This window comes from Tamandua tetradactyla, chromosome 5 (assembly GCF_023851605.1).
Source record: "Tamandua tetradactyla isolate mTamTet1 chromosome 5, mTamTet1.pri, whole genome shotgun sequence".
NCBI classification, from domain to species: domain Eukaryota; kingdom Metazoa; phylum Chordata; class Mammalia; order Pilosa; family Myrmecophagidae; genus Tamandua; species Tamandua tetradactyla.
Genome location: NC_135331.1, coordinates 43,885,679 through 43,908,870, shown reverse-complemented (window position 1 = coordinate 43,908,870; position 23,192 = coordinate 43,885,679). Strand labels below are relative to the sequence as shown.

Here is a 23,192-nt window from a genome sequence, read left to right as displayed (position 1 = left end):
CTTCTAGCTTCTCCAGAATATAAGAGGCTAGAGGGCTTAAATACTTTTTTTATCATCACAATAGACTTTTCCCCTTCTTTTTTTTTTTTTTGTGACTAACATATATAGAAAAAAGCTATAAATTTCAAAGTACAGTACCACAATTAGTTGTTGAACATATTTCAGAGTTTGACATGGGTTACAATTTCACCATTTTAGGTTTTTACTTCTAGCTACTCTAAAATACTGGAGACTAAGATATCAATTTCAAGATTCAGCATTCATATTCATTTATTAAATCCTATCTACCCTCTATAACTCCACCATCACCTTTGATCTTTCCATCTCTCTCTTTAGGGGTGTTTGGGCTATGGCTATTCTAAATTTTTCATATTGGAAGGATCTGTCACTAATATGGGGTAGGGAGATAGAACTATCTGATATTCTGCAGAGGCTGGACCAGGGACCCATCTGGAGGTTGTAGGGTTCTGGAAAGTTATTCTAGCGCATGGAATCTTATATATTGCCCTAGGTGTTCTTCAGGATTGGCTGGAATGATCCTGGTTGGAGGGTGGCAGGTTATGATACGTAGCAAGGTCTAACTGAAGCTTACCTTACAGTCACCTCCAGAGTAGCCTCAACTCTATTTGAACTCTCTGCCACTGATACTTTATCAATTACACTTCTTTTCCCCCTTTTGGTCAGGATGAAATTGCTGATTCCACAGTGCTAGGTCTGGATTCATCCCTGGGAGTCATCTCCCATGTCATGAGGGAGACTTTCATCCCTGGATGTCATGTCCCACTTACGGGGGAGGGCAATGATTTCACTTGCAGAGTTGGGCTTAGAAAGACTGAGGCCACATCTGAGCAACAACAGAGGTCCTACAGAAGTAACTCTTAGGCATGGCTATAGGTAGCATAAGCTTCTCCGCTACCTACATAAACTTCATAAGAGTAAGCCTCATGATAAAGGGCATGGCCTATTGATTTGGGTATCCCTAAACTATGACATAGTTCGCTGATAGTAAGGTTTAATAGTTCCATATTCTTTCTCCCATCCCTCAGGGGACTTTGCCAACAATTTTTGATTATCTGCTTAATATACTCTAGGATGTTTCCAGGCATTACAATAATCTATACAGGATTAAAGGACCTCTTTCTTATTCTGTGCTCCCTGTGTTTCAGTTGTTCAAATGAGCTATACAGATAGGTTGAATTAGATTATGCACTAAAGAAAATTTCAGTTCCAGACCAAATAAACCTTTCTTCCATTGGTCTCAAAGAATATGTGTGGTTCTAAAATACAGACACTGTCTTCCTTACCCCTATGTTCTGAATTACTTTGACCCCAATCTGTTTGGCTTCATTCTTATCTCTAAATATCAGGTTATATATATAAAACAGCCTCTCAAAATCCAAAAAATACAGATTCTGATTCAGTAAATCAGGTAGGGCCTGAGATGCTACACATCTGCACTAGATCGCAAGTGATTCCTATATGGCAAGTCTTGTTGGGCCCACAATCTCTGTAGCAAGGTTCTAGATAATTAGGGCTTAATAAAAAATTGGTAAATATAAGAGTCACCCCAAGGGAACTTCTTTTCTTGCTCAGATGTGGCCTCTTTCTCTCAGCCAACTTGACAAACAAACTCACTGCCCTCCTCCTTTCTACGTGGGATATGACTCCCAGGGGTGTGGACTTTCCTGGCAACATGGGACAGAAATCCTAGAATGAGCTGGGACTCAGCATCAAAGGATGGAGAAAACCGAAGGAGGAAGGGCGAAATGAGACAAAATAAAGTGTCAATGGCTGAGAGATTCCAGTCAGAGTAGAGAGGTTATCCTGGAGGCTATTCTTACACATTAAGTAGATATCACCTTTTAGTTAAGATGTAGTGGAGAGGCTGGGGGGAAGTGCCTGAAAATGCAGAGCTGTGTTCCAGTAGCCATGTTTCTTGAAGACGATTGTATAATGATATAGCTTTCACAATGTGACTGTGCGATTGTGAAAACCTTGTTTCTGATGCTCCTTTTATCTACCTTATCAACAGATGAGTAAAAGATATGGATTAAAAATAAATAAATAATAGGGGAAACAAATGTTAAATTTAGTAGATTGAAATGCTGGTGATCAGTGAGGGGGAGGGGGAGGAGGTATGGTATGTACGGATTTTTTTCTTTTTTCTTTTTATCTTTCCTCTGGACTGATGCAAATGTTCTGAGAGGTGATCGTGGTGATGAATATACAACTATGTGATGATATTGTGAGTTATTGTTTATATAACAAGAATGGAACGATCATATCGCAAGAATGTTTGTGCTTGTATGTTGTTATGTTTAAAAAAATTTAAAAATTGGTAAATAGATTCAGGTCATGTCAGCCTGATTAAAAAATTCATCAAGACTTCATATAATGGCTTCAATATCTTGGTGACTGTCTGCATAGATCAGTAGTTCTTAAAGCATCATCATATTGCCTGGGAACTTGTTAAAAACAATTATCTTCAGATCCTACCCCAGACCCAATGAATCAGAAACTCTGGGGGTAGGGCCAACAATTTCTAATTTAACAAGCCCTCCAGGTGATTCTGATGTAAGCTAATTTCAGAACCACTAGCCTAGATCCATGATTTTTCTTTAGGATTACACAATTGTGATTGTCTAGTTCCATCATTCCTTCTGCCTTTATCAGCTGGAATTCTTCTAGAAAGAACTTCTGACCAACTATTTGGTTACTCTGAAAAATAGTATGCACTAATGCAAAATGTTATTACAAGGGAAAACTGTGAGGGTATACAGAACTCTGGACTTCTGTGTGATTTTTCCATAAATCCACAACAGCTCTGAAAAATAAAGTCAATAAAAAAAAAAGTTTGCACAGGGCAGTCAAGATACTTACTTAATTCCTTTCTTTGTCAATTTTCAATGTAATGAGCAAAGACTCCACAACCTCCAATGCTGAACAATAAGACTGAGGGAGGGGAATTCTTTGGAGCATTTATATGTGTGACATGTTTTAACTCGTTCAGTCATTATTCTTAGTGCCCAAATTTGGCCCCTATTAGGTTGGCATGAGCCTCTTCAAGTTCACTCTTATGACTCGTTGACAAAAACTTAGGCAGCTTCTTTGCTTTGGGGTACAAGAGTCTCTAGTTCAACTTTGACATTTTCTGTCCTAGATCTGGAGTCAGTCACTGTTCTAAGGAACTGGTTCATTTTAGTGAGAAATGATATTTAGACATCACAAGAGAGCTCAATCTGTGAGGCAGGAGTATTCATTGCTACTGGGTTTCAATGTTTCTAAGCCATTTCAGTGGTCAAACTAGGAAGTACAAATGTTTTTACAAAAAGAAATTAGGAGTTTATGTTGACATTCGAGAGTCTACCTCTTGACTCTTGTGATGAAAAATCCTGGTTCCTAATAACATTAATATAATTCCTTACTTGCTTCATCCTACAATAGATTCAAAGTAATATAAACTTTCTGCTAATAATAAAACTACTAAATGCATTTAAGATTTTTTCAGTTCTTTATACAGTTATACCATGAACTTCATATAAAACTAGGCTTACTAGTTTCAGTTTTGTATTTTAATTTTTTAATATAATTTAAAATTTTAAATTACATGGCCCAAAGTCAAAATTATAATACAAAATTCATTCACAGACATGTCCCCTTTATCTTGTAACTCTCCCATATAGGTAATCACTTTCATTAGCTTTTAGTTTACCTTCCACTGATTCTTTTACAGGAAAATACGTATTTATCTATTGAGCTACATATTATACACATATATTCATGTATCCTTTTCTTATACATTTTACGTTCTTTGATGTTACAAAGATTACTGGCCATGATTTGGCTATCATGTCTGCAAGTTTTACTCATTCCCTAAGATCAAATTTTTCTAAGCTAGAGGCTTGAACTCAATTATACCACTATCAAATTCCTTAAAAAAGAATATGCATTCTTTCCAACTTCAGTTAGTATTATATATATCCCAAGAAATTAGTTTATCTTTCCTCTTTATTGTTCAGAAAATAACAGAAAAATATATTTTAGAATAGACGCAGTTTCCTATACCATCACTCAACAAAGCAAACCATACCTTGGAAATACTGTGCTTTGTGTAAAATGTGGGGGGCCATTCACCATGTAGAGTCCTTCTGATCCTCGGACTAAAGAAACAAAATGGAAAGAGCCACCATTATTTTGCTAATAAAGATTGACTTTTCACAAATGTTATAAAAAACAAAAAGCTTGTTTCTTTCAGTCAAATTTCAGTCAAAATTTAATGAAATCACTAAAAATTCTCATAGAAGTATAGAATATCAACATAAAAGGGCACATTTTCTTAACCTACTGCATAAAATTATATAACTGCTGAGAAATAAATAGGTGATATTCCTTTGTTTTTTTTCCTATAAAGTATATTCATTTAGTCTCTAAGGTGACTACTTCAATAATTCTTTTGTTTATTTAATAAGAAACTTTCACATGTGCATTGATATACAACATTCATACTTATATTCCTTCATTCAAATGAAAAAAGGTATCTTACTTGTTTTCATATTGCCTTCTAATCTCATTTCAATATATATAAAAGTTGTAAACTTAGATACAGAGTTAAAAGCTAAATTCAATATTCTTCATATCAGCTTATGCTCAAGTAATTTTTATAAATACTCAGTATCACCAGTGAATAAGTGTCCAATATTTAGGAGGTAAAACTGACAGGGGTTGGTGATGACTTGCTATTTATTAGTCAGAATTTTTACTAGCAGCAACAGTACAAGGGCTGAAGAATAGAAAAGGTTTCACTGAGATTTATGGCTACCATTACATGCTTCCTTTTCTGCCAGCTATTCACAAGTATCAGAATTCTGATCTTCTACCCGAGAATTAACTAGTTCAATTTTCAGGTAACCTACTGTCCCTGAAATAATTTAAAGTAAAAGAACCACTGATGAACAAGACAAGATCTCAGCTTTCATGGAGCTTCAATTCCAGTGGAGAAATGGAAAACAAGCAAGCACATAATTGACTACTGAGCTTGATATCCACTCACAAATTTAGAGCTGGATACCATGTCTCCTCATATTCAGAGCACTGGACTGAGCTCTCTGGGAAAAACTGCTGGTACTGTGGTTAGTTTGCCCTTAAAGAAAATAGAGCCCAGCAAAGTGTTCTGCACATAGGAAAATCCAAACTTTTTACATCATGGCTCTGTATGACTTGCATAGCTCTACTAAGTGCTAGACATTAGGGATAAAAAAAAATTTTTTAATGAGTCCATCACTGCATTCAAGATAGTGAATTCAAAAGGGCTCAGACTATTGATCACCTTGAATGAAACACTGAACATATTGATTCTAAAAATCTCTAAAAACATTCAGAAAATGTTATGCACCGAGAATGCTTTCCTAGAATATTTAAAAATGATTAAGTTTAATGCTTTAGCATCAAAATGTTCTTACCACAAAGGCACAGCAGTTCCATTTCTCATCATCAAATCAATCACCTGCTACAATATCATGTATGATAGATTATGATTTAGAAGAGAACACACCATTCCTAATAATATATTTAAGGTTGTAACAAACATTTATGTGAGGGATTAATAAAAAATGAATGTTTCAAACTAAGAAACTTACAGTAACCAGATTTTACCTTATTCTTAGGTTACAAAATTATTTTGTCAGCCTCAGGAAGTCCTACAAGCTGCAGTGGTAACTTAATACACTAAAAACTCTTTCAGAATTCACATACAGGCCTGGAAAATTATACATCATCAATGTAGACCCAATGAAGTGGTAGTGTAACTAGAAAATGTGCCACATAATGACGTGTTCTACTGCCATCAACTGGTGGACCCAAAGACATAAGCCTGAAATGAATTGCAAAGAATAAAACAAAAACCCAACTTTTCCCTAGCTCATCTTAGTTTTTGATGTTCTTCTCATCACTTGTAACTAGAGACCCTGGTCCTCCATAAGTGTTGATTTTAGTGTTTACTAATGACAATGTTTATGGGGAAAATTTCATAGGTTTTGTACATTACTAAGTAGCAGCTGTATTCCTTTAACCCATGAAGGCAGCTCTTTCAGCTACAGCAGTAAGAACTTTTAGGAAATTCAGGGCAACTAAAAAAAAGTTTTCCTTTTATAAAATTTGTATTTTACACCTACATCTCATACTAAGACACAGGTGAAAGACCCCAAAGGAATAGAGGGGATAAAAATCCAATTAGCTGAAACAGAATACAACAAGTACTGGAGAGAATGCGGAGAAAGAGGCACACTTATCCACTGTTGGTGGGAATGTCAAATGGTACAACCACTGTGGAAGGCAGTTTGGCAGTTCCTCAGGAAGCTAAGTACAGAATTGCCATATGCCCCGGCAATACCATTGTTAGGTATCTACTCAGAGGACATTTGCACACCAAATGTTTATAGCAGCATCACTTACAATTGCAAAGAGATGGAAACAGCCAAAATGTCCATCAATAGATGAGTGGCTAAACAAGCTGTGGTATATACATACGGTAGAATATTATGCAGCTATAAGACAGGATATGAAGTATATAACAACACAGATGGACCTTAAGGACATTATGCTGTGTGAGAGATTAACCAGAAACAAAAAGACAAATACTGTATGGTCTCACTAACATTAATGAATGAACTTGGAGAATTTCAGTTAAGAACAAAGGTCATCAGGAGATAGATATAGGGTAGATATTGGGTAATTGAAACTGAAGGGCTAGATTGTGCAATGGGACTGATTGTAAAAATTCAGAAATGGATAGCACAATACTACCTAACTGTAATACAATAATGTTAGAACACTGAATGAAGCTGAAATGTGAGAATGAAAGAGGGAGGAGGCCAGGAGGCACAAATGAAATCAGAAGGAAAGACAGAATAAAGACTGAGATGATATAATCTAGGAATGCCTACAGTGTATAATTATAGTGACTAAATGTACAAATTTAAAAATGTTTTTGCATGAGGAAGAACAAAGGAATGTCAATACTGCAGGGTGTTGAAAATAGACGGTAATTAATATTTTAAAACTTTATGTGTGAGACTAAAGCAAAAAATGTTTCTTTGGTACTAAATTTGTATTTTGCTAGTGCATTTCCTAATATAACTTAAGCAGACAGCTTAACTGAACACCATAAGTACACGGAACCATGAGCAGGGCATGAGATTTTGTAGGTTTGTTCAGAGTGATTTGAACAGTGAATAAAAAAGTATTTGCAAAGACCCCTTGGGGGAATGTGAGAAAGGGGGAAAATTCAACTTCCCCAAGTGGAGAATTCTTGACATTCTCACAACTGTAGGAACAACCAAAGCAATAGGCTGAGCCCCCAATCTTGGGGTTTGTTCATATGAAACTTAACCCTGCAAAGGATAGGCTAAGCCCACTTAAAATTAGGCCTAAGAGTCACCCCCAAGAGAACCTCTTTTGTTGCTCAGATACGGCCTCTCTCTCTCAGCCAACACGATGAGCAAACTCACTGCCCTCCCCCTCTCTATGTGGGACGTGACTCCCAGGGGTGTGAGCCTTCCTGGCAACATGGGACAGAAATCCTAGAATGAGCTCAGACTCAGCACTAAGGGATAGAGAAAACCTTCTCAACCAAAAGGGGGAAGAACAAAATGAGACAAAATAAAGTGTCAATGACTGAGAGATTCCAAACAGAGTCGAGAGGTTATCCTTGAGGTTATTCTTATGCAGTAAACAGATATCACCTTTTTAGTTAAGGTGTAATGGAGAGGCTGGAGGGAACTGCTTAAAAATGTAGAGCTGTGTTCCAGGAGCCATGATTCTTGAAGATAATTGTATAATGATATAGCTTTCGCAATGTGACTGTGTGATTGTGAAAACCTTTTGTCTGATGCTTTTTTAATCTACCTTATGTACAGATGAGTAAAACATGGATTAAAAATAAATAAATAATAGGGAAACAAATGTTAAAATAAATTTAGTAGATTGAAATGCTAGTGATCAATGAAAGGGAGGGGTAAGGGGTATGGTATGTATGATTTTTTTTCTGTTTTCTTTTTCTGAATTGATGCAAATGTTCTAAGAAATGATCGTGATGATGAATATACAACTATGTGATGATATTGTGAATCACTGATTATATATGTAGAATGGAATGATCATATGGTAATGTTTGTGTTTGTATGTTGCTATGTTTAATAAACAGAATAAACTTTAAACAAAACAAAAAAACAATTAGCCCTTTCTTTTTCATATGGACTCTCAACCCAAAATTTTAGAAAGCAACACTTGAGAGACATCCAGTGTGAGAAGTGCTATGTCCTTTCTCTTTAAATAGGATTTAAAATCTCATCTGGTTACCAATTCCTGATTTTAGCATGCTTCTGGAGAAGTAAAATCTTGAATAAAATTAATCAACCACTTTTCAACATGCATAAGTTTTAGAACGCTCATATTTTAAATAAAGAACACCTTAAAAACAAAAATCCAAAGGTTACATATTGTATAGCATTATTTCTATCACATTCTTGAAATGACAAAATTGTTTTGATACAGAACAGCTCCGTGGTTGTAACGAGTTAGGGTGGGAGGGACTTCAGTAGAAAAGGTCAGCACAAGGGAGTTTCTTTGTAATGGAGTAGTTCTGTATCCAATAACTGGTGGTTATGTAAATCTTTATGCTTGATAAAATGTTATTATACACACACACACACACACACACACACACAGAATCCACATAAACTGGTGAAATCTGAATAAGGACTGTGGTTTAGTAAATACCACTATACCAGCGTCAATTCCCTGGTTTTGATAATGTATTACAGCTATGTAAGATGTTATCATTGGGGAAAGCCAGGTGAAGGGTGCACACAAAGTCTTTGCACTGTTTTGCAACTTCTTGCGAGTCTTAAGTTATATCAAAATAAAAAGCTTTGCAAAGATTCCTATCATTTTTGGTAAGGCTTTGTTGACAATATGGCAAGAAATTTAAACCAACTGAAAGTTTAAGCCTTTCAACATTTCCTGAGAATGTTTTTATTTGGGAATACTGGAAGAAAGTGTCAAATTATAATCAAATACTTAGCAGATCAGGATTTTTTGTACTAAGGCAAAACATACTGCAGGAGACAAAAGTACATATCAGAGGTTGATGACATTGTTAATCCCCATTAAATTAGACAACCTTCTTTACACATGATACCTTGCAATACATATGTCCATTTGATAACTTAGAGGAAGTAGCTATACAAGTCATATTAGGTCATCATAATTTTCTTCATGTATTAAGCCACTATTTAAAACAACCACTTTATTTCACACCTCTCTATAAAGATACCTAACTATAAGAAAGTGCTGAGACATTTTGAGACCTGGATTTAATCAATTTGAGCAACTTCTTCACATAAATTTGAATAAATGGGTATACAAACTAAGTTTATTAGGAGAAACACAAAATCAAGTTATAACTGAACATAAACTATTTTGTGTTCATAAAAAGATCATAAAAGCAAAAATAAATGTGGACTCAAAACCTTCTAAATAACTGAAATAATTTTTCTACATATTACTTTCTAATGAGGGATTCATTTAAATTAGAAATGCCTAGACATGAAATATTAAACAGAATGTGGAGATTTCTTACGATAATACACTCAATTGTAATGTTATTCTGTTTTTCATGATTTTCCTCTTTAATCAAAGGGGATCAGTTAATGCATAAAGAATACAGAGTTCCTGTTTGCAGGAAAGGAAAAGTTTTGACAATAGATGGTGATGATGGTAGCACATTGCGAATGTGATCAGTGCTACTGAACTATAGGCTTGGGAAGGGCTGAGATGGGAAATTTTGTGTTGTCTATGTGTTACCACCATTAAAAAACAAAGAAACTAAAGACACAATGACAACTAAATGCAATATGTGATCCTGAACTGGATGTAATAATGGAGAAAAGGCCCAAAAGGACGTTATCAGGACAGGAAAAAATTAGATATGGACTGTATGCTTTATATCAACGTTAAATTTCTTGAACTTGATAGCTGTTACATAAGTGCATATCCTAGTTTTTAGAAAATGTACATGGGCACTGTTAAATGAGCATGATGTATGCAAACTACACTCAAATGTTTAGAAAACAGATGAAACAGTGAAGGAGTATGAAGAAATAATGGATGTATGGATAGAAGGAAGGGATGAAGGAAAAAGAATAATTGTGGCAAATGCTAATAGTTGGTAATTCTGGGTATCTAAGTGGGTGTTCTATGGAGTTTGGGGTTTTCCAACTTTCCTCTAAATGTGAAATCATGTCAAAATAAAAAGCTAAAAAAAACTTGGGGGGTGGGTGATAAACAACATGCTCTACCAGAAAGAAAAATCTAGAACGCAAACAGCTTTTCATTAAAGGAACAAGTAAATACTGGAGTTTTACCCAGAGTAACTGTTTCAACAAAATAATTACACTAAATGTTGTACCTACATAGTATCTTTTCTAAACTTACTAGCCATTCTGGATACTCGTATAATTTATTGCTTTCCAGGTCTGAGCTAAAATGAGAAAAACATTGGGCCTCAAAACACAAAGACCTATAGGGATCACATCAGGGATAACGTGATTAAAATATGAGACTTTCTCTCACCTTTACATCCAATTAACTACATATCAATTTAGGAAAACTATTTAAATTTGAATAAATTATCTCAAATACCTTAACAGACTAAGCTGATAAGACACTGTGGGTTTTAGATGCCCAGCACTCAAACCTCCTTTTAGGGACATTAGTTTGGACTGAGAATATGATTTGGTCCTGGCCAATCTGAAGAATTCTCTCAAAGATGAGCAAGAGTCAAGCCAAGCCAAAAGACAGCTTGAGACTTTTGCTGGGATTACTGGCAAAGAGGTGTTCTTTCCTCTGAGTCTGCTTAGCTGGTTGAATGCAACCCTGGAGTTTCCATGTAGAAAGTTAGTCTGACAATGAATTTAATCCAGAGAGAAGCAAGAGCCTAGGGATGGAGAAAAACAGATTTTTTTTTTTGAGTCATTTGAGTATCTGGATCCAGGTTACATGAGAAGAAATAAAATTATTTTCTTCACCTGCTTTAGCTTTTGGTCATTTCCAATTAAGTTATGACTAATAAAATTTACTAGATAATCTCCAAATCATGGTTATAAAATCCCATGAGTCTAAATTTAATAAAAACCCTTTGAAGTACAATGTTCTACTGTTGCTGGACCACCTATAGTAAGAATGTTTAAAAGATTAAATAGCATTTTAGTGAGAGAAAAATAGGCCACTACTAGGTATATACACAAAATAACTGAAAGCAGGGACATGAAAACCAGAGTAGTAGTATTCATACCTGCCAAAAGATGGAAGCAACCCAACATCAAATTAATAGATAAACTGTAGTATATATAATGGAATATTATTCAGCCATAAAAAGTAATGAAATCCTGACATGCAACAACATGGATGAAACTTGAAGGCACAATATTAACTGAAATAAGTCAGACACAATAGGATAAATTCTGTATGATCTCACTGTTTTGAAACAATCAGAATAAACAAACTCAGAGTTAGAATCTAGAATATAGGTTACCAGAGGTTGGGGTGGGGGATAATTAAGGCTTAAAATGTACAGGATTCCTATTTGAACTGATAAAAATGTTTTCGTAATGGTAGCACAGCATTGTGAATGCGATTAGAAGCACTAAAAATATACATATCTGTATGTGATTACAAGAGAAATGTTAGATTGTACATATGGTAACAGAATAAAGTTTAAAAAAAAAACCATGGAAATTTGCCATACAATGAACCCTAAGTTAAACCAAAGACTTTAATTAATAGTAAAATTATAGAAATGTGCTGTCATCAAGTGTAACAAATGTTCCACATCAATTCAAGGTGTTGGTGTGGGATGGTATGTGAGAATCCTTTATTTTATGCATGATTGTTCTGTAAACACACTTCTCTAAAAAAAAAAAAGGCTACAATAAGTAGAAAGGTCTGAATTATATTTTTGATCCTACTAACTTGCAGTGTGAATTTGAGTATTTAATCTGAGACTCTATTCGTTCTGCAGAATATGAGTAGACCACATAACATTTAAAGTCATTCCCATTTATTAAAAAAATCCGATTTATGAAAATTGCCATTCTTGGTTAATATGACTATTAACTGGCCATTCTTCATTAATGTATTCCTCAAACATTTAATGTGCTTACTGCTTATCAAGTACTGTATTTGGTATTGATATAATACCCCTGGCTTCAAAGGGCTCACAGTCTAGCAGGGGAGAAAAACATCTGAGTAGCGAGATAATTATCCCATGCAATAGTGAAAAAAAAACATTCAAGCATATATGAGGTACAAAAATAGGGGGCGGGCTATGGTGGTTCAGCAGGCAGAGCTCTGCTTGCCATGCCTGAGACCCGGTTCGATGCTCAGTGCATGCCCATGCAAAAAAAAAAAAAAAAAAAAAAGCCCAGAGGAGTGACTGACCCTTTCTGGAGTCAAGAACGAATTCAGGAAGGAATGATGTTTGAGAAGAATTTTAAAAGATGAAAAGAAGTTAAAGTCAACAAGATTAACTATAGTATAGTCCTAGACTGAAGAAATAGGTTGTTCAAAGGAATTTATAAACAGTTCAGAATTGATGGAGCACAAAACACTGGCAAGGAAACGAATGACCCTGAAGAGCTATTCAAAAATTATAAATGCTATGCTGAACAGTATGAAATTTACTCTGTAAGCACTAAGTCATTATGAAGATTTTTAAAGGGAAGGAAATTTATTAGATTTTAAAATGTACTAATTTTTATCAGAGTTCAAAAATGCATTTAGTATTCGAAAACCGTAATTAAAATTCAAGACACGTTTATAAAGCCAAAGAAAAAATTCATTTAATTATGTTATTATGCCTTTTAAACAGGCTTGGCCTAGCAGATCATCCAGCAAATTGGATTTGTGATGAATGAACTAGGGAAACTGAATTTGAGTGTGCCTAGTGCCTAATAAATATCAAAGATCTTAAAACATAGAATGGCAAAACCTCAAAAGCTTTTTAAAGATTCTTATCAAATCTCAGGGGGAATACTATTCCCAACTCAAAAGTAGACAATCTTCCTCTTAATAACTTATTTTCCCTTTCTGTGACTTTATCACAGTCTTCTTTCCTGTCACCTCCCCACTTCTTCCGTGAAAAGTCTTATACAAGATTCCCCGCCTTACTCTGGATTGGCATCTTCCAAAACTAAGTTTATCATTTTCTTCAACACTAAAACTCAGCTTCCGCTTCCAAATTACAGGAGTCCTCTAGTGTTCTAATCCTAAAATATCCATAACCGTTTAGATACCAAATGTTGCTAGAGTATTTCTGTAATGCTCACTGCTATCACCCTAGACCATCACATGATCCTGCACTACCACAGAGTCTGCAAATCTCATCTTACTGGTCTTTTGAAACATACTGCTTCTTCTCTAAGTCAGCTGTGGGTTCCAGTGAGTTCCCATCCATCTCCTTTAGAAAAGGTGTGTCATTAATGCAAAGAGAACAGAATGTGGTATTACGTTCAGGTGTATTTAAAGTGTGTGGTCATTCTAGAAGACTGAGTCACATGCCTATTTTTATCATGTTTACAGAGTTAAAAGACTTCACACGGTCCACAGGACCTGTCATCACATAAGACTCCGTGGTAACAATAGTACTGCACACCCAGGGGTCATAAATTCATGTAGCACTTTCTCTCCCTAACCCCCTTCCTCTCTATTCCTGAAGATGAAGAGGTAGGGAAAAATGGATAGGAAAAAAAGGAGGGAGAATACCGTAGCCGAGGGGCGGAAGCCACACTTCCCACTGCCACGCCACACTAAGAAACTCAAAAGGCCGTCCAGCCCTTCCGCAAGCCACAAGTAAAGATAGAGCACACTCCAGTGCTCCTCGGCTAGTTCTCAGAGGCAAAGGCATGAAAAGAAACTGCTGTGAAAATGCAGTCCCTCGCTTGTCCAAAACTCACCAGCCAGGAGCGGCGCGGACGGCGCCATCTTATTCCGGAAAGAGAAACCCATGCGTTCGGGTCAGAGTTCACGAGGGCCGAACCCGGCCCCAACACGTCTCCCCAGGCCGGGAGGCGCGGGTCAGTATTTCCGCCAACAGCCTCGTGGCCCATTGACTTCCGGTCTCGAAGAGCACAGGGAAGGGATCGCCCACGCGCACGCGCAGCTGTGGGACAACACTGCGGGGCGCGAGCGGTCTAGGCTAGGCCCTTGCGCGTGTCTCGGCCCTCCCGCTCCCTTTTCCCCGGAGGGCGGAGCCCACGCTTCTGCCGAGCGGAGACCGCCCAGTGCTGACGTTGGCAACCGAATCCGAAGTAGTTCGAGGCGGCTGGCTGTACCGTCCGGTTGTTGCGTTGCCCTTCCTTCGTTTTTCGCTCCACGCTCTCGGCTGCTGCCCGAGCGGCGGTGGCGGCGGAGGGACGTCCCGGCAGCCTGCTCTCTTACTCCCGCGCCCCGTCCTGCTCGGCAGACCGTCGGCGGCCCGCGCCGGCTAGTGCTCAGCCCCTCCGAGCACCGCGCCCAGGCCCAGCGGCCGGAGCTCGCGCCCCGCCTGAGAGCCTCCTCGCTCCGGCGGCGCGGACCCTAGGAGCTGAGCCTCGCAGCGGCCCGAGGGAAGGCGAGCGAGCGGGTCTGAGGGGGTAGCCGGGGCTAAGAGTGGCGCCGCGAAGATGGTCGCCAAGCAGCGGATCCGTATGGCCAACGAGAAGCACAGTAAGAACATCACCCAGCGCGGCAACGTCGCCAAGACCTCGGTAAGAAGTGAGAGAGCGCCCCTCTCTGTTCCGCCCCCGGTGCTGAGGCTGGGGTCCGGGGGCCACGTCGAGCTCGTCTCCACAGACTCGGCGGACCCCGGCCTCCCTTTGCCGTGGAGGGTCTGCTCAGTGACCCGAGCCGGCCCCGGAGTCGAAAAATTCAAAGAAGTGGGTGCTGGAGGGAAACGTGTGAGGTGACTGGGCCTTTCCTGGGGTGCAAGCTTTGAGGGCCCAGGCCCAGATGGTTTCTCTGAATCTGAAACGGTGGGTTTTTCTTTTTGCAGAGAAATGCCCCCGAAGAGAAGGCGTCTGTAGGACCCTGGTTGTTAGCTCTCTTCATTTTTGTTGTTTGTGGCTCTGGTAAGTGATTTGGGGGTTTTCGCTGGGTAGGATGTTGGATGACGGCTTTGGGATGACGTGGTGAAATGTCAGTGGTAAGTGCTTCCCGTACAGTTCTCATCCCACCTGCCAGGAGCGTCTCATGATTCTATTTCATCTGAACCAAATTACTTGTCCCACATATGCACAGAGGGTGGTGCTCCAGAAACTTCTCCCAGCATGGTTTGCTCTCACAGGAGATCAGAAAGGAGGTCAGGCCTTAAGTCATGATCAAATTAGAAGATATTTAGTCAAAGCAAAAGCAGATGTTTTGCAAACCCATTGTCCTTGCCTTTGCAAGTCAAAAAATTGGGTGTAATATATGAAAGGTAATGCAAGGGCAAAGTGTTGATTCACTATAAAGGAACTGTTTTTAGATGAATAAAAAAGTTTGACATATGGTAGAAAAATTGTTATCAGGACAGCTGTTGTTATAGCAATGGGTTCCTGCTGTCTCAGATGGATTACACAATATCTTTCCTCCCCATTTATTATCTTAATATGCAAGCTGTGAAGTAGATATTTCTGTTTTCCACATTCTGAAATTCTTGTTAAAACATTTCACTTCACTTTCTCCTGAACAAACCAATTGGAAGCTTTCCTTATAAATGGCCAAGAGCCAAGTAATTTATATAACCTAAAGGTTATTGAATTTCAGCTTTGTGAAAATAAGGAAACTTGGATATATTGTGAGGAGGTCTTAAAAGGACATACTAATTAGGGATAAACCAGAATAGTTCTATGCTAGAAAAACCTGTTTGCTTCAGTGGTTTACGCTCCTTTTGTAATGACTAGCCATTTGGAAGGGCTCTTGGACACTTAAGTTTAAAATTCAGTGAAGCCAAGATTTTAAAAGAAAATAACTCACGAACAGTTGGTTATTTTGTTAAGGTAGGTCTGTCTTATTACAGTGTATATAGCATTTGCAAATAATTGTAAGAGTACCCATGGGTTCTTGAACTACCTTAATAAAATATTCATCAGTCATCAGACCCGTTTTATTTAAAACTTGTTTTAATATTTGCTCTTTCTCTTTACAGCAATTTTCCAGATTATTCAAAGTATCAGGATGGGCATGTGAAGTGACTGACCTTAAGATGTTTCCATTTTCCTGTGAATTTTAACTTGAACTCATTCCTGATGTTTGATACCCTGTTTAAAACAATTCAGTAAAGCATCCTGCCTCAGAATGACTGTTCATATAATATTTCATCTGTCATTCCAAGGTTTCTTCACCAGTCATTCCGAGTTTTCTAGTCCATACCACAGTGCCTTGCAAAAGCACCACATGAATAAAGCAATAAAATTTGATTGTTAAGCTTCAGTAGTGGGCCCTACTTATTCAGTCAGTAAAGAGTAAATTTTTCTATATGGTTGTTTAAAACGGTATGCAGTATGGATAATTAGATCAAATCTGTGTAGGCAGGGTCTGAATTTTGTTAGCCCTAATGTGTCAATGCAATTAGCTTAATTTAAAAATTGAAATCTGGTTTTTGTATAGATAAGTAGGCACTTTATGACTATCTTTTGAATTGAAAGCACATTCCCATATAAGGTAAAGTAACTGTCCTGTAATAAGGTGCTTATAAATGGAACAGCTTCATGGCCTAGTTTTACCGCAACCTTTAGCACCTGAAAATTTTGAAAAGCTTCTAAATGCCTAATATGAAGGGAGATGCGTATAGTCACAACATCTATTTTAACAATAGTCTTTCTATTATACTACCTTGGATTTTGCATGAGTGAATATACTAATCTAAGATGCCATTAAAAAGAAAAAAAACGATTGAGCATTTTGTAACTTAGTCGTTGCAGTTTCACTAAAAGCTACTGTAGAGCCAAGTCAGGGAAGGTTGTTTATGTCAGCATTGATTTGATCGGAACTATTTAAATATGTCAAAGGAGTTTATTATATTAGACAAAATAAATGGAAAAGATACTGCTAAAGATGGGTGCCTCATCAGGACATGCTTTTGAGCCCAATGTGCCATAAGACATCTTTGCATGTTACTAGCACTTTTAATACCAAAAAGGCACATCAACTAAACTAAAAGTCATACTTAGTTTAGAAATGCTTTTACTGGGTTTATGATTAAAAGCTATTGTTACTAGGTACATCAGATTAGAGTGACATTTGAAATTAAATCAATTTAGTGATAAGAATCAGTCTTTAGTCTTCCTTTGTAGTATGATTTTGAAGTTTTGATTGATCAAATTTCCCTTCTAGTAGGGGTGAGGGTGATAAGGCAGGTTTTGGATTTTCTAGTACTGTTGAAAAACTGCAAGTATTGGCTGTTTATATCCTTAGCCATAGCTTAGTAAAAAAAAGGCTGAGGTGTCTACTAATGAATTGGAAAAAAGCTGCTACTGTTGGCTTTGTTGATAGTCTCAGGATATCTCTTTTTAAAGTTAAGAGGAAAAGAAGGGAAATCTACCTAGTCTATACACAGTGTGAACCTCATAGCTTCAGATAACCCCCCCATGGGGAGAAGGGAGAGAAGTAGTTAAGGATGTTGACTACTCAGGTTAGCTTAACTGCTCCAAATGAAGGAATAGAAATCAGCTGACCTTGGGCCAGTCGGTTTTCAATCACATCATTACCTGCCTTTCTCATCCAATAAATCAACCCCTCTATTTGGTTCCCTCCTGAAATAGGTGTCTTGGTTAAATAAGTCTGTTTTTTAAACTTTTCAAATGAAAGTTACTGCTCTAAATTCATAGCAGGTGCCTTAATTTTTGTTTTGAGTTAAACCATTCCATATCAGAATTTCCCCTGGTTTACTATAGATAATTGGCTTTAAAATGTTGGGTTTTAAAAAAATACGGTCTTGATTAATTTGACTGTTAAATTGGTATCGATGTGCTCGTTTTACGTTTGTAAAATTGCATTCCCTTTGTATTTCATGTGTAATTTACCAACTGAGTGCATTTTATATTAAGGATGGATTATGCATGTTTGAGTAAATGAAAACTGTATCTTACTTGATTTGTCCTTTAAAAAATAAAGTTCCCTGAATATTTCATGCCTTCTAAAAGAAAATTATTTTCAAAATTTACTTACTTTACAAAATAAATTTACTTTTTATAATTAATAGAAAATTATTTTTAAAGAGTGCCTAGTGTTAAGTTGTACTTGAGTTTAAATAGTACCCAGCACAGATTTATAACTGGAAGTGGGTAGCAAGAAAAATATATAAAAAGCACAATTAAATACTTCCCCTAGGGTTTACCCTCATCTCACTATTATCCCAGTTTGATCTATAGAAAAATGTCTTTTGATCTCCCTTTCCCAGTTGAATTTAGATATTTAATGTTGAGCACAGTATTGAAATAAAATGTATTTGAATTGTCTACATTATCCAATTGGTGATTTAGCTGTAACATTTCAAATGGTTGTCAATTTCATTGTATCTGTCAGGTTGTATATACTGTTGCTTAAAATAATTGAGTGGGCTTCCAAGATGAGTAAAGATTTTCACTGTAACAGGATGCTTTGTAATAGGCTTTGACTTACAGTAAAGTAACATACACAACTGTGCAGGGCCATGGCTCTTCTCACTGAGGTTATTAGATACTGTTCTGCTGGCACAGAGAGCTACCCTATAGAACTGGATTATGTTCTTGGGCTCAGTAGCAAGTTCATCAACAAACTTATTTTTCTTTAGCATGTATAAAATTTAGAACAAATTCTCCATTTAGAAATTGTTCTCATGCCTGATTTGCCTTTACCTTTTTATTTGGTATTTTGATTTATTGTTTTAGAAGTAAACTGTAACTTTAAGAATTGGCGTTGTCAGCAAACTCCCTATAGTCACAAGCGGTTTGTATTACTTTGTCTTCAGTTTAGATTAGGACAAAAATGTCCTTATTTGGAAAGAGAACTGATAAACAATAAAGGGCTAAAAATTTCAAGAATCTTTCAGTCCAGTAGGTGAAGGAACAGAATGTAAAATGAAATTATGATCATCATTGTGATATGTACTTCCAAAGAAAAGTAAAATTATGTGGTGGTATTTGTTGCAGGACTTGTTGAGGTAGAGCAGAAACTAGAACCCAGATTTCCTGACTCATTGTCTTGTATAGAAGCCATGGGAATGATTGCAAAAAGACCATACAGAACACTCATGTTTTCATGGGATCTTTACTTCTGCTTTTAGAGAAAAGTTCTTTAAAATTTTTTTCGAGTTGCTGGTTCAAAAAAAAGAACTCTTCCTTTCATGGATGCAATTTCTTTTGAAAATAAACTTACATGGCAAATTTACTATTGGTGTTTCCTGTACAGCACAAAAATGCAAAGATCAAAGCAGTATATTAACTGAGGCACCTTCAAGAGTACATTTTCTTTAAATTATTTTGCAATAGGTTTACTGTGCTTGTTTTAAAATTTCTCATATGTGATACTGAAAAGTAATTCCTATTAGGTAGTCAAAAAAATTTTTTTAAAGTCACTTTTTAACAAAGGCAAATGAATAAACTATGTGTGACTTCTTTTCCAGTGTGTGAATGTCTACCTTGGGATGCTGTTAGAACTACTGTGAGTAAAAATGTATTGATTTAAATAAAAATAACATCAGTACCTTCTGTAGAAGGTTTTTTCTTTCTCACTGTTATGGAGAAAGTCTCTCAAATAAAATGAAAATAATTAATTTTAGAACTGGAAGGAACTTTAGAAATTAGCTAGATTGGGTGCTTAATTTTACACTTGAGGAAATTGTAGCCTAGGGAGGTTATCTTTGCCAACACCAGTGAACCTGTAGCAGAGCAAGGTTTAGAAAACTGGTCTTGTGATGACCAAACAGCATCTTAAAGGAATTATTTATGTATTAATTTCATGAAACTCCGTGAGTGTTTCATTAAGGTAAAATCTGAGGTTTTTTACTTCAATGGCTTCATATTGCCATTAGGATGAAATAATTATTAGCCTTGATTTTTCAGGACTTTACAAGCTGATTCCAGCCTGCCTTAGAGTCGCATTCCCCACAGCTTCAAATGTTTTTGCTCATTTTCCCCACATTGCAATACTACCTGTCTTGCCAGGTCCACATAAATTTCACCTCCTAAGTTTTCCCTTAGCAGGGGTGTCAAAAACATGCTCTTCTATCCAACAGCTATGAAAGCTTGATGACTCTGGATCAGTTAACATTTTTTATATGTTACTATGTTTATTAGTTTTGTTAGCTCGTTTCTCAACTAGTTGAGTATGGAATCTTGAAGGATAAGTGCCATATCTTTTTCTTTCTTTTTTATTCTTTCCTCAACAGCTCTCACCACCCTAAGGCTAGTATAGTGCTTTATGCACAGTAAGGATTCAGCACATTAATTGAGTGATACAGTGAAAGAGGGCAAAGGAATGCCCTTTGATATGACAATAATATTTACATAATCTTTAAAGAAACACATCTTGTGAATTCCTCGAGCCCTGGTACAACAGCCATCCCAACCACTTCCAATCTTAGTGACCTGCTTAATGGTTGGGCACAAGGCCAGAGTTCAGATTCTCTACCCTTGGAACAAATTCACCAGAGATAGGCTTAATATTTGGAAAGATTTGTCGTTCAGTCGTATCTGAACCGTTCATAATAAGCGTCCTTCAGAAAACTAAAAGTGCTTTATTAAGGAAAGCTGACACCTCATCACACCAGTTTGTCTGGTTATAAGCAAAGAGTCAAACAGCCTTGCTTACTGGTTAAAGCAGGTGCCTGTGGGCTGTCGGCCTCCCTCAGCCATAAACCCTATCTCCAGTGCACCAGAGTCCAAGGACACCATACCGGAGAACCCTTCATGCCACACCTGGGTAGACCAACACTGTTCTGTGCACCTCAGGCATGCTCCTAAACCAAATCTAGTCCCTGGGAATGGGCAGGTTTGTTCCCCTCACAAAGGAATTCCCCACAGCAAGGTCACACCATGTTGGCTAACTGGCCCATGCAAAGTATTACAAATGTGATGTGGTTTCCCAACCAAATCTCATATTCTGCAAAGTCGGCTCCGAGGACCCTCTGGAAAATGCGCGCAGCACCCCGACTGGAGAACACTTAACTCCTGGCAGCCACTGGCACCAAGGGACCAGGGTGAACAATACAACCAAGGAGTGAAAACATCCTGGACCGAGAAAGAGATTATAATTTCCAACAAAGCAGAAATAAAAAAAGGTAAATAAACAGAGGGAGTATCCAAACATGATTCTGCCTAGTTTCATCCTTGTGTATGTGTACACAACCCACCATTAATTACGGAGGATGATGTGGAGAAGGAAGGTCCTACAGAGAATGAAAACCACCCTGATCTCTAAAAGTCAGTCCTGCTTGACTGAGAACAGCATCAGGATGTTTCTCAAGGCGAGATTGTTTTGCTAAACATTACCCTAAAATCCATCCACATTCCCAAGTACACACAGGGAAAGTTGACTAGCAGAGTTCATTACCCAGCACAGGATAAAGGTGTAATCTCTTCGTACTCAAAGTGTGGTCTGGAAACTAGCAATAATCTGAAAGCCTGTTAAAAATGCAGAATCTCAGGGCTAAACCCAGATACACTGAATCAGAATCTGCATTTTCACAGGATTCATAGGGGATTCACATATAAATTAAACCCTGAGATTTGCTGAAGAGGGTTATGAGTTTTAATTCCATGGCCTTAAACAAATCCCACAACTTTCTTGGGCTACATGCCTCTCCTAGGAGGAAAAGGGAACATTTACCTCCCTCCTTCAGGGAGCTATTAGACCTGATGGTGGTAAAAGTACTTTGAAAAGTTAAAAAGTGCCTTATGCAAATGTGATACCGTCAACTGTGAAGTACAAATACAAGGAACTCTGCGGGGGCGGGGGGGGGGCGGGAGAGGGACTTCCCACTGAAAGTCAAAAGTTGCTGTAGCCTTTGTATTTGACTTGGCAGGATCACCTGCTATTTACAAATATAGAATTATACTTTTTTGTTTCCTAAGCGCTGCCTTCTGAATGGCTTCTCAAAACTTATAGGACCATAAACCACATTTAGCTTTTTATCCTCCACCACTAAATGCTTTCTATATAGCAGGTCCTCAAAAAAACAAATAACGACAATAACAACAAAAAATTTGTTGCACCTGAGAAAGTGAAAAGAAACCAGGGGGCATATTGACTCAAAGATACTGAGATCCATACTGGTTACTTCTACTTCCAGAGGCTTTTATGACACCCCTTTTTATTACTTTATGTAAAGACTGCCATTACTCTTTAACAAATGGTGCTGGGACAACTGGGTATTCATATGCAAAAGAATGAAGTTGAGCCCCCTATCTCCCACCACATACAAATATTAACTACAAATATCAAAGACTGTCATGGATTGAATCATGTCCCCCACAAAGATATATTAAAGTCCTAACTCCTAGTTCTGTGGATGTTAACTCATTTGTAAATAGGATCTTCAAAGATCCTGTTAAGATAAAGCCAAGCTGAACCAGGGTGGGCCTTAATCCAATATGACTGGAGTCCTTATAAACAGGAAATTTGGACACTGGTAGGAGAAGTAGGAGGCAGCAGATAGATGGCCATGTGACAGAGGTAGAGGATGAGTTATGGATTGCTGACAAGCCACCACCAGAACACTAGTCTTAGGAGAAAACATTTTCCTTGGTTCTGGATTTCTAGCCTCCAAAACTGTGAGGCAATAAATCCTGATTCTTAAAATTAACCAAATCTGGGAAATTTGTTATAGCATCCCTAGGAAACTAAGAAAAAGACTAAAATATAATAGCTAAAACCATTTAACAAAAGAAAATATAGGAATTTTAAAAGAAAAACTTTTCATGTAATTTAAGATCTTAGCTCTATTGAGCAATTCATGAATATGGCACTGTCCCATCCAAAAAAATAGAAGGGAGTGCTACCAAAGAAGTGGAAAGTGAGTTTATGTGGGAAAAGTGAGGAAATGTTCTGATTAGCTGATATTATGTTTCTGTTCTGGTGCTGGAGAAGTAGGTGTTGCTGTGGTTTGCAAATACCAAATATATTGGAATAGATTTTTAAAT

At 37.4% G+C, this 23,192-nt stretch overlaps 2 protein-coding genes across 3 annotated transcripts in view; one reads left to right on the top strand and one right to left on the bottom strand.

Moving 5' to 3' along the window:
* The window catches only part of EIF2A (eukaryotic translation initiation factor 2A), a 70,331-nt gene extending 56,173 nt beyond the window's left edge, over window positions 1–14,158 (bottom strand). The window contains exons 1-2 of one of the 2 annotated variants that reach the window (XM_077160771.1): window positions 14,010–14,158; window positions 4,091–4,160 (exon numbers count right to left, since the gene is read on the bottom strand). In XM_077160771.1, coding sequence (XP_077016886.1) covers window positions 4,091–4,160; window positions 14,010–14,061 — 122 coding nt within the window. In that variant the 5' untranslated portion in view covers window positions 14,062–14,158. The remainder of the gene's footprint in view (window positions 1–4,090; window positions 4,161–14,009) is intronic. The other variant, XM_077160770.1, reaches the window with a different exon arrangement.
* A 38-nt stretch (window positions 14,159–14,196) lies between these two features.
* Window positions 14,197–18,200, top strand: SERP1 (stress associated endoplasmic reticulum protein 1). Its single transcript, XM_077160772.1, has 3 exons — window positions 14,197–14,801; window positions 15,086–15,161; window positions 16,220–18,200. The coding sequence occupies exons 1-3, from the start codon at window positions 14,718–14,720 to the stop codon at window positions 16,258–16,260; spliced, it is 201 nt and encodes a 66-aa protein (XP_077016887.1). The 5' UTR covers window positions 14,197–14,717; the 3' UTR covers window positions 16,261–18,200.
* The last annotated feature ends 4,992 nt before the right edge of the window (window positions 18,201–23,192 follow it).

Bases quoted from the DNA above. Each gene is read 5' to 3' on its own strand.
- SERP1 (XM_077160772.1), top strand. From the start codon at position 14,718: ATGGTCGCCAAGCAGCGGATCCGTATGGCCAACGAGAAGCACAGTAAG. The intron at 14,802-15,085 runs GTAAGAAGTGAG...TTCTTTTTGCAG, and splicing joins GCAACGTCGCCAAGACCTCG to AGAAATGCCCCCGAAGAGAA. The intron at 15,162-16,219 runs GTAAGTGATTTG...TTCTCTTTACAG, and splicing joins TTTTGTTGTTTGTGGCTCTG to CAATTTTCCAGATTATTCAA.